Here is a 12,372-nt window from a genome sequence, read left to right as displayed (position 1 = left end):
CTCTCTGACATAAATCACAGCAAGATCTTTTTAGATCCACCTCCTAGAGTAATGGAAATAAAAACTAAATAAAAAAATGGGACCTAATGAAACTTAAAAGCTTTTGCAAAGCAAAGGAAACTACAAAAAAGACAACCCTCAGAATGGGAAAAATATTTGTAAATGAATCAATGGACAAAGGATTAATGTCCAAAATATATAAACAGCTCATGCAGCTCAATATTAAAAAAACAAACAACCCAATCAAAAAATGGGCAGAAGACCTAAATAGACATTTCTCCAAAGAGGACATACAGATGGCCAAGAAGCACATGAAAAGCTGCTCAACATCACTAATTATTAGAGAAATGTAAATCAAAACTACAATGAGGTATCACCTCATACCAGTTATAATGGCCATCATCAGAAAATCTACAAACAACAAATGCTGGAGAGGGTGTGGAGAAAGCAAACCCTCTTGCACTGTTGGTGGGAATGTAAATTCATACAGCCACTAAGGAGACCAGTATGGAGGTTCCTTAAAAAACTAAAAATAGAATTACCAGCAATCTCACTACTGGGCATATACCCAGAGAAAACCATAATTCAAAAAGACACATGCACCCCAATGTTCATTGCTGCGTTATTTACAATAGCCAGGTCAAGGAAGCAACCTGAATGCCCACTGACAGAAGAATGGATAAAGAAGATGTGGTACATATATGCAATGGAATATTAGTCATAAAAAGGAACGAAATTGGGTCATTTGTAGAGACGTGGATGAATCTAGAGACCGCCATACAGAGTGAAGTCAGAAGAGAAGAACAAATATCGTATATTAACACATATATGTGGAACCTAGAAAAATGTTACAGATGAACCAGTTTGCAGGGCAGAAATGGAGACACAGATGTAGAGAACAAATGTATGGACACCAAGGGTGGAAAGCAGCGGGGGTGGGGGTGGGGGGGTGTGATGAATTGGGAGATTGGAATTGACATGTATACACTAGTGTGTATAAAATGGAAGACTAATAAGAACCTGCTGTATAAAAAAATAAATAAAATAAAATTTAAAAAAAAACAAAAAAAGCTTTTATAGTTTTGGCTTGCACATTTGGTGACCCCACCTGGAGTCTAATTTTGACTTTGATGTGAGATAGTAAGCTAAATTTATCTTATGTCCCTGCACTATTTAATTAGCCCATCCATTTGTTGTAATCCCACTTCTGCAATAAATAAATGTCCACTTAAAAAAAAATACCAATCTGTTATTATAATGTTCCTTACCTTAAAAGTGCTCTCCTTTGAGGGGCAAAGTTCAAATATGAGCCAATGGCTATGCATCAAGTCAGTGCCAACATGTGGTCAACTTCCGCCCCTCAATACCACAGAGAATCAAAGGTCCAAGAAGGCCAAGGAGAGTTCATTGAGACAGAAGCAAATACAGCATGGTCACAGGCCACAAGCATTTTACAGCTCCCCAAAGACAGCCTGACCAGCATGTGAAATAGTCAACTTCCTGCTTGTTTGTCACAAAAGTTTACTCAAATAATAATGGTAACCAGGGGGGTTAAATTTTTGTGTATTTGTGTACTTATCCGAATTGTAAGCTCGCTGAAGAAAAAGCAGACACATATACTTGATGAAGGTAGGCACCAGATCCCTTTCTATTCCAGAGATGGAGGACCCAGGCCTGACACTGGTGACAGAGGCCTATGGTGATGTCTGTCCACTGTCCATGGGGAATGAACATGCCCAGTGCAGTGCCTGAAATCCGGAATCCTGCAAAGTCACCTTCTCCAGTTCCAGAAACCTATCTCCCTCACTACCCCCCTGCCCCATACACACACATATACACACCACTGCCCTACCTCCACAAAATAAATTAAGGCAGACCACACTAACACTACCAGAGTCCATGCTTTTCTTACTCATCTTAGAGGAAGTTGTTTCTCACATGTCAGCATAAGATTATACAATTCTTACCTTAAGTTTTTCAAACAGCTTTATTCTCATTTCTAGACCTTGCTTCTTGATTTCTTTTTCTCTGTGTTGTCTCTTCATCAATATCTTATCAAGCCTCTTCATCTTCTGAATAGCGTCTTGAAGTTGAGAATCTAATTCTTTTATTTCAGATTCATCTATATATGTTGAAAGTAGGAATGAGCTTGAAGTTTAGTAAAATCATAAAGCCTTTTCCTTCTTGTTTTGTTTTTACTATTTGTTCTTTCATTCAACAAATGTTTATGGCTGATGGTAATAACTAACACTGGTGTCATGTATCTTGGTTTACAAGGTGATTTCACATATTTTTTTCACATAATTGTCTAACAACCCTGTGAAACAGACATTTACCTCTATTTTACGGTTGAGATAACTGGGTCCTTTCAAATAGCTAATAAATTATAGCACTGAATTCAGAAGTGGATCTCGTATGATTTTAAATCCCAAATTCTTTCTCCTTCATTCTGCTATACTTTCTATATTCATAACTAACAAATAAAGAATAAGACAAAGACCCTATCCTAAAGCTGCTTCAGACTAACTGAAAGAGAAGTCACGTACACAAATAGCTACAGTAAAATGTAGCATGTCATAGAGACAAAGAGCGATTCCAACATGTTAGAAACAAATTCAGAAAAGTACACAGTGTATCTTAACACCTTTAATCTATGCCTCTCCCATTTGTTCTATTTTCCTAAAGTACCTAAAAATGTTCTTGAATTGTGGATAATTGATAGTAACTTATTTGAAATTAGGAACTCTTTAGAACTTCTGTCATTCAAGTTTTAACTTACCATTATGAATAATAATATTAATAATTATCATTATGATTAATGATAATATTAATAATAGCAGCTAACATTTATAGAGTTACCTGATAGGCACAGTCTTAAGTGCTTTTTTACATTCATTATCTCATGTAATCTTCACCGTAAACCAGCAAGATGGTATATTGTAACGGAGTTACATATATGTCCGAGATATATCATCTTATAACTAGTAAATGCCAGAGTCAGTTTCCACCCAATCTGTCTGACTGCAGAGCCAAAGCTCTTCACCACCAGGAGATACTTCCTCTGTAAGGTCTGATGAAAGATGATAATCTGGCAATGAGCATAAATGCTCAAGTTCTAAAGTCTCAGCCACCCCAGCTTAGATCCTTAGAAATGGCATATTATGCAAAGAAAAGCCAAGTTTTGCAACTTTTGAAAATACAGAGCCCAGTGATGTTTCCCTATAATGAATATCACTTCTTCTTAAAAGAAAAGGAGATATGTTTCGAGGGAATAAGCTTAGCCGAAAACAATACTAATCTTACTAATAAGGAGACCCTACGAATCATATGGCTCACGTACATCGAATGCAACAGCCTCTAGTTCTAATTCCCAACCACCAGCCCTAGCATTCTCAGGCCCCATTGTACATGGGTGGTCTATCCAGCAGGCATTTTGAAGTAACTCTTGCAGTACGGAAACAGTATAAACAAATACACTGTAAATGGGGCCAATAGCTAATCTCAACTCTAATACCTTGTTTCCTAATAACTGTAATCCTGAGTCACCTGGCCCTAGAGCTGATCTCATCCCAAACATACTCTAAATCAGCAGTTCACAAAGTTTATGAGCTCAGCTTCCCTTTACAGTTTATAAATTATGGAGAACCCAAAGTACCTTTTGTTTATGTGAGTTACATCTGTTGATAATTACCATATTAGAAATCAAAACTGAAAAATATTATATGTGTTTATTTATTCATTCAAAAATAATTAACATGGTATTACTAATTACATGCTAATATAAATACAGCACTTTTATAACAACCAAATTTTCCAAAAAAAATATTGAGAAGAACGGCAATATTTTAAATTTCTAGTATCTGGATTAACAGAAGACAGCTGGATTCTCATCTCTGCTTCAAAGCCAATCTATTGTAATCTGTTACTCAGTTAAAGTATTGACTGTATGAAGAAAATCTGGCCTCGCACAGTAGTTGGAAAGGGGAGGAGAAATTTAATACCCTTTTCAGATAATTGTGGATATTCTTCCTTGATACTAACATCAAAACTGGACAAGGGGTAGTTTCTTAAAGGTTAGTTGTAATGTGAAATCTGTAACCCTATCGGTGAGCTTTTTGTATTTGTTCCATAAATCCATGGATCTATCTTTCATTTGAATGGATCTTTTATCCTGCATTGCTTATTTGGAAAATAGTGGTTCACTGAATTATGCAGACCTTCAAATATTAATGATTTCAGTATACAATATGAAAAAATCACATGTGTTAATACTGTCACCAATTTTTATCAGAAAAGTCTAAGTACTGGGAAGCTGTAAAGCTCATGTTGACATACACAAATTTTCCAAGATTCTAATTTTTCACTTGAAAGCTGAAATTTTATCATTGACATAAAATACTGTCAGTTGTTTTCCTTGAAATAACAGGCCCAGTTCATTTTTTTTTAAATGTCTGCCAAATATCTAAGTCTGAATGATAATAGATGATCTGTCACTCATTCTTTCTAGTAAAAATGGTGTCCCATTAAAAAGTGGCCAGTTCAGCTCTCAACTTAAATTATCACACCAGTACTTTTCCTCAACACAAACTTCACATTTTGGCACACAGCAGAATCGCTGTATATGTGCCTACCATTTCACCACACAGGATATTAAAAAGATGTGTACTCAAAGGTCAAGATTAAATAGAATTTAAATTTTTTACTGCTCCATCAAGGACATTCTTGCGTGACACTGGCTATTTCTTTTCTCTGCCCATGCCAGGTCTTGAAGAACACAATGACTATTAGTACAATTTGGTGCCATTCATTGCCTTGATTCATGCTAAAGCACAAGCAATTTTACCCACCATTGCTTTTGTACCATCAGTGAAACCAACAATTCAGTGGGCAAAAAGGCAAACAGCATTATTTCAATATTACAATGAATCATATCACTGATATATCAGTATTATGATGAAAGTAGTTTTGACTTTGCAGAGTTCCTAAAAGGGTCTCAGGGCCCAGGGCTCTTTCAGTCCGTGTTTTGAGAACTGCTGTTCTAATTCACTCTGACCAGTATTAATTAATACCAGTATTAATACCCATGAAATAATGGAGTCTCTTAAAATCCAGAAGTTATTAAGATCAAAAGGGATTATCCCTTAAAAGGCATTTATAAATTACAGGATATATTCTACTGTACAATTTTCAAAAAGATCAATAAATCATGTCATAAAATGCAGAAATACTTCCTACTTGATTAATGTAAAATGATTACAATAACAATTTTATTAAATGACATATTTTATTATTTTTCTAAGTGTATTTAAGAACTCTTAATATTCTTATAAATGAAAACTGGTGATTTGCTTGCTCACAAAAAAGTCTTTTTTTATTATTTCTACTTAGCAGATAAAATAAATATGTAATTCTAATATTTTAACTATAGCATCAGTAATTATCATTAGCCAATCACCAAGTGATTATCCTACCTGAACATTCAGGGATTATCTGATGCTGAACCAAGTTCGAATTTTCATCTGATCCCTCTTCAGCCAGTTTTATTTTCTCAGAGTAGTTTTCCCCTTTATCATCATTACTGTTTCTACCTTCCTCTGTATTACTACTGCCTTCTGAGTGGCCTTCTTTACCACAGTTCAGATTGATTGCAGTATCAACCTAAAAATTATTTCCAAAGAAACAGTTTTCAAAAGTAAAAGTAAAAAAAAAATTTTTTTTAATTTTAAATTTCTAGACTATTTTAACTCTAATGTAAGTATATGTGAGGACATATATATATATAGTAGCATTAAATGATTCTAGAAATATGACACTTAATTAAATGTAATTTAAATACACAATTAAATTTAATAATATTTGCACCAAAGTAATATGCACCACTCTCCAGCAATTTCTAGCAATAATAGAGAAGGGTCAGGAATCAGTCCCAAAGAGAACTGCTCTCTGCCAAGCTCTGGGGTTGAAGCATGATGGCCCCTGCTCTCTGAGCTTACCCTCAGATGGACAGTGAAGGGTCTAGAGCTGGGCTGTCCAATACAATAGCCACTCGCCACACGCGGCTACTGAACAGCTGCAAAGTGAACAGGCTGAACTGCGACATGCTTCTAATGGAGTTCTTCAAATCATAACCATGTGCTTTGCTGAATAATTTATTTTTACACTACTCACAGTTTTTCTATTTCATTTTGGTTTCTCTTTCCATTTTAGCAAAGTTCATTTTGAATACACCAGTTTGGTGCAGCTGTGTTTTTCTGAGAGAGAACAAGAAAAGACATCCATGGCTGCACCAGGAAAAAACAGACATCATAGGGCCCTGAGGGCTGTGCTTGGCAATATGAGTCACAGTGGAGGTGAACACAGCCCATGGGAGAGGCAAAACCTCAGGGACAGCAGGTCAGCCACTGCTGAGACGAGTACCTTTCTCCTCCAACGGAGGGACTGTCTGCTCCAGCCCTTCAGGGGTCAGCCCCTGGAGGCTTTTATGGTCATGGTCCACACCCCACCACTGTAATCTGTGCGCCCTTGTGAATCTCCAGGACAGAAGATAGACGGTGCTGAGAATTAAACTGTCAGGGACACAGGACTGCAGGAGCATCTATGTTCACCTGAACTAGGACATAAGCCCCAGCAGAAATGAGCTGAGCCAGTGGTATAAAAATCATAGCCGACATTGACTGAGGCATTACTATTAGCCAGGTCCTGTGCTAAGTACTTTAGACACACTACCTCGTTCACGCCTCACAATGATACAGGCATTACTACCCGGATATAACAGAGAAGAAAACAGATCCAGTATGGAATGAAACTAGTGGAGACCCAATTTATAATAAGCAAAACAATGCTTACTTTATGTGATCTTGGAGGTGTTAAAGAAGGTTCCCTGTTGAAAAATATTCTTCTGTCAAAGACAGGGTAAAGCCTAAAATTCCATAATATCCAGTAAATCCTTAAGGCTATATAGTTCTGTGAAAATGCTGAAATTGCTAGGAGAGGTCACACGAGCCCTGTCAGTAATTTATATCTTGGCATAAATGAATCTAGCTGACCTTTCCCTGAGAATGGGTTTTTATACAGGGGAAACATAAGTAGACATTAGTGACATACTCGGATACCACACTTCAGGATACACAAAGATCTTTCATATATATCATCCCATATGACCCTAACTCTTAGGATGAGCGGGAAGCAATGAGGCAGAAAAAGATGAAACTAGAGAACAAAAGGCAAATATTGCCCATTTCACAATATTACCCGTAGTTCCCCACCCCGCAAGCACCAACCATCTCTCCCATCCCGTTGCCCACTGGCCTCTCTATTCCCAGCCCTCCTGATCTTCTACCCTGTGGCCTAAGTGTATGATTTTTCTTTCTTCTTCATTCTCAAAGCCACATTCAACCTCCATTTTTCATTGCTCTGTGTCCCCCACTTCATACCTCCATGTTAGTCCAGGAAAGGTAAATAGCCTATAAAAACCCTTCCTAGCAATTAGATCCCTACCTGAAAGCCATGAGATTTTTACACCAATTCCAACTATTGGCTCATTCAAGAAAAATATTCAGAAGTAAAAATAAACCAAAATTCTTAGAATGAGAAATATACCATTACTACAGAAATTTCATTAAAACTCTAGCATTTTAAACTCACTTTCTGCTATACAGAAATTTGGGGTAAGAAATTAATAAAAGACAAATGAGCAATAAAATTAATCAAAATACCAGGATTTATTTATTATTTAGACAATGTAAAAGGTTTTATAGACATTGAATCATTTGCAGTCAGCAGTCAACCTGCAGCATACCTGTGGCTTTCTTCCGCAACCTAAGGTGAAACTTACTGATTTTCCATGAATTTGATTAAGACAAATCACAACTTTTAGGAAGTCTTGCTTTTGCTCTAAGTATCAAAGTCCCTGTTGGTTAATAAATATGCTAGAGTTTGACCTATAGCTTAGTGGGTTCAAATAAAATCCGACTTGAAGTGATTGCTGATATTTCACTTTTAAAAAAGCCTTGAATGAAGTAATATTAATCTATGTTTTAAAACATGTGTGTCAATATTGTGAAGTTGCTACTTAAAAAAAAATCATCACCCAGGAATATGGAAGCAGAAATACTAATGCTTTTGCTACCCTAATATGTCAGGTCTTTGTATATTACCCTACCTACATAAAATGGTAAAACTGTTGTTCTAAATTTGTTGAACACGTATTATGTGAATACCTACTATGTGCCCAACTTTACACTGAATCCTGTGAATAAAAACATGGGAAGGACTAACCAATTAGGTTAAAGAATTGAGGTCAATTAGCTAAGATGTACTGAATACCTACTAGGTGCTAGTCACTTCTAAAACCTGTAGATATTTCATCTCATTTTATCCTCAAAACATGCCTATGGGGTGGATAGTATTATTACACCTTTGAACAGATGAGGAAACTGGCACAGAGAGTTGAAGTAGTTTGCCCAAAATCACATAAAATGTGGTCATCAGAGCCTATTTTGAACATGACTCCAGAGTTTAGGCTTATAACCACAAAGCTTGAGACTAAAGAATCTAAAATTGTTTTTAGATTCCAGTTTGGGCTATATGGAAAACTGAATAAACTGAAACCTTCCATCTACTTACAAATGCATAGGTAAGTTCACAAGAACCCTGGGGAAACTGCCAATGAACAGAAATTAAAAGGAAAGTGAAAGCTGAAATAGGAACCTTGTAAATCCTTAAAGCAGCTGCCCTGGTGGGGGTGGGGTAGGAGCAACAAGGACAGGCAAATGAGGATGTGCTGGCCTCAGAAAGCTATGGGCTTGGGCTTTAACACCCACACAGAGCTAAGAAACTAAGCCTTGGGACCATGCAAGACAAGATGGAGAGGAACCTTCCCTCTCCTGCTCCATGAAGCTGGATCCCTCAAAAAGGTGCCTCCTTGGTGAGAGGGCAGACTAGAAAAGTACATCTATCCAAAAGCACAGGATACAAACAAAAAATATGTCTGGGTTCCAAGTGGGAAATCGTCTTCCCTGAGAATGTGCAACCACAGGGTCATGCTTCATGTGGGTTTGGATTCCAATTTATGTTATTCATATCCTCTGGAATGCTTAAAGATGAAAAGTTAGCACACACACACAAAAAAGATTCATGCCAGTGATATCTCTGAGGTATTTGATAGAAGCAAACAGAAACTTGCTCTGGAAGGTATAGTTGCTCTGGAAGGTATAGTTTATCAGGCTCCATAAAATTCCCAAAATTAAAACTTTCATTCTAAAAGGTCAAAAGCCATGAATACATGAACAATAATAAGCAAGAATCAGAATAAACAAAAGAACTTAAGATATTAAAAAGCTGATAAAGATAATCATATAAATAGTTTTAATGGGTATAAAAAAAGAACCCCAAAAACACAAGATCAAGGTATTGCAAAGAACAGATGGATTTGAAAATAAACTAAAATGAACTTCAAGAAATTAAAAATACATCATTAAGCTTAAAAATTCAATGGATGGATTAAAGAGCAGATTTGACATAGTATAAGAAAGAATTCCAAAATTAGAAAATGTTAAAAATTCCCCAGCATGAAGCACAGAGAAATAAATGAATTAAAAAAAAAATTTTTTAAGAGACATGAAGGATAGAAGAGAAAGGTTCAACAGACATTTAACTGCACTTTGAGGATGACAAAATAGAAAAAAAATGCAGGCAATATTTGAAACATGTGAAAACACAATGGCTAAGAAGTAAAAAAAAAAAAAAAAAGAAACATACAAATCCTTATATTGAAGAAGTACGAGTCTCCAGAAAGATAAATAAGTCCATACCTAGGTGAATAATAGTAGATACCAAAGACACAGGGAAAAAAAATAAAGCAACCAGAGGAAAATATCTAAACTAGACAACTCACACTGGAATGAATATTGGGTTTACAAAAGCCTTCTCACTGGCAACAAGAGAGGCCACAAGTATCTAAAACATAAAACTTTCAGAAGAAAAAAACAGGAAAAAATCTTTGGGAATTTGTGTTAGACAATGGGTTCTTAGATATAACCAAAAAACACAATCCTCAAAAGAAAAAAAAATTGATAAATTGCACTTAAAATTTTAAATGCTCTTTAAAAGACAGTTAAAAGAATGAAAAGTCAAGCTATAGACTGGGAGAAAGTATTTGCAAATCATATATCTGAGAAAAAACTCTATCTAGAATATATAAAGAACTCTCAAAAGTCAACAATAAGTAAACAAACACAACTTAGAGTGTAAGTCAGAAAAACAAATATTGTATATTAACCCATATATGTGGAATCTAGAAAAATGGTACAGATGAACCGGTTTGCAGGGCAGAAATAGAGCCACAGGTGTAGAGAACAAATGTATGGACACCAAGGGGGGAAGCTGGGGGCGGTGGGATCAACTGGGAGATTGGGATTGACATATATACACTAATATGTATAAAACAGGTAACTAATGAGAACCTGCAGTATAACACAGGGAACTCCACTTCGCTGTACAGTAGAAACTAACACAACATTGTAAAACAACTATACCCCAATTAAAAAAAATTTTTTTGAACATACACTTTCCAAAAAAGATATGTGGATTGCAAATAAGCACATAAAAATATACTTAACATTATTAGTCACCAAGGAAATTCGAGTTAAAACCACAATGAAATACTACTGTATACCTATTAGAATGGCTTAAAAAAAAAAACTGACAATATCAACTGCTAATGAGGATGCAAAGCAGCCGGAACTCTCATACATTTCTGGTGGGAATAGAAAACAGTTTGACAGTTTCTTATAGTTAAACATACACTTACCATACAACCCAGAAATCCCACTCCTAGGTATTTACCCGAGAGAAGTAAAAACCTATTTCCCACCACATCCCCAAAATCAGTATGCAAATATTTACAGCAGCCTTATTCATAATCACCAAAACCTGCAAACAACCCAAATGTTCCTGACTGGGGAATGAATAAGCAACCTGTGGTTTACCCACACAATGGAACAGTACTAGCCATAAAAAGGCTTGAACTACTGATACAAGCAACAACATAGATGTGTCTCAAATGCATTGTGTCAACAGACAAAAGCCAGATGCAAAAGCTACATATTTTTTTTTTAATTCCATTCATGTGGAATGGAATTAAACCTTCTGGAAAAGGAAAAGCTATTGGGACAGAGAACAGAGCAGGAGTTTCCAGGGATTAAGAGTAGGAGAGATTGTTTATAAAGGGGCAGCATGAGGGAAGTGAGAGGTAATGATGGAACTGTTCTATATCTTGATTGTGATGGTATCACTCTACACATTTGCCAAACTCAGAACTATACACCAGAAGAGAGTGAATTTTACAGTATGTAAAATTTTTAAATTAGAAGCAAAGAAGTCAATGAGATACAATGTTAATAGATGGGAAGATTTAATATCATGAAGTTAGAAATTCTCTCCAAATTAATCTATAAATTCAAAGCAATTTTAATCAAAACCCCAACAGTATTCTTCACAGGACTTGAAGTGTTCTGAAATATAAAAACAACAAAAAGCCAAGAATAGCTAGGACAGTCCTAGAAAAGAATATGATGGGAAGACCCATCCCACCAGATATCAAGAATTATTACAATGCTACAAGATTTAACACACCGTATAGTAATGATGCAGGATTAGATGAAACAAAACAGAAACTGTATTTTACAAAGCTGCTTGCAGGTTGGGTTCTGGATACATATTAGTTTCATCCAAATAGGTACATCTACACAAAAGTTTCACCACAGAAATGAGGTAGAAGCCATCTTGCTAAGCTCCTGATACGAAATTGACAAGAAATATCAAAGGCAGTCATCTCTGCACGTCTAGTCACCAGTTTTGTGGTTCTGAGGGATGTGTAGCAGTGTCAGAAGCAGCAACAGAAAAGCAGCAGCTTTCAGATCTCTGGATTTTGGATATGGTGGTGTGACCTGGGAACCAATAATCCAAGGGAAGTCCCCTCGCATGGTTTCACTGGCCTTCCATTGATTTTTGAGGAACTGAATTTCTTGTATTCAATCCCTTTCTGCTGGAAATGTCTAGAAGGCTTTCTATTTCCAGCATTAAATCATGATAGACAAAAACTCTAAGAGTTTCATAATGCAGAGTCTAGTGCATAAGTCAAAAGAATAAGTGAGAAAGGCTTCACAGACTTGCAAGAAAATTTTTCACCATAAATTTCAAAATTTTTGTTTCCCACAACCTTAAAATAAATTATCCCCCATCACAGAGGGAAAAACAGATTCTTTAAAAAACGTCAAGCTTAGATATTTTAAGAAAAGAAAAAGAGACCAGGTAATGTACCTACTAAACATATACCATGTGGTTTTTATCCAAACTCTATTTTTTAAATTA

General features: G+C 35.9%; 1 protein-coding gene across 3 annotated transcripts in view; it reads right to left on the bottom strand.

The window, feature by feature from the left end:
• Positions 1 to 12,372, bottom strand: part of FSIP1 (fibrous sheath interacting protein 1) — a 200,784-nt gene that overhangs the window by 180,436 nt on the left and 7,976 nt on the right. For all 3 annotated transcript variants that reach the window (XM_060293579.1, XM_030843050.2, XM_060293580.1), the window contains exons 3-4: positions 5,472 to 5,658; positions 1,968 to 2,122 (exon numbers count right to left, since the gene is read on the bottom strand). In XM_060293579.1, the coding sequence (XP_060149562.1) occupies positions 1,968 to 2,122; positions 5,472 to 5,658 (342 nt within the window). The remainder of the gene's footprint in view (positions 1 to 1,967; positions 2,123 to 5,471; positions 5,659 to 12,372) is intronic.

Source organism: Globicephala melas, chromosome 2 (genome assembly GCF_963455315.2).
Source record: "Globicephala melas chromosome 2, mGloMel1.2, whole genome shotgun sequence".
Taxonomy (NCBI): Eukaryota; Metazoa; Chordata; class Mammalia; order Artiodactyla; family Delphinidae; genus Globicephala; species Globicephala melas.
Note: the sequence above shows the minus strand (reverse complement) of the source record. Positions and strands in the feature narration are given on the sequence as shown.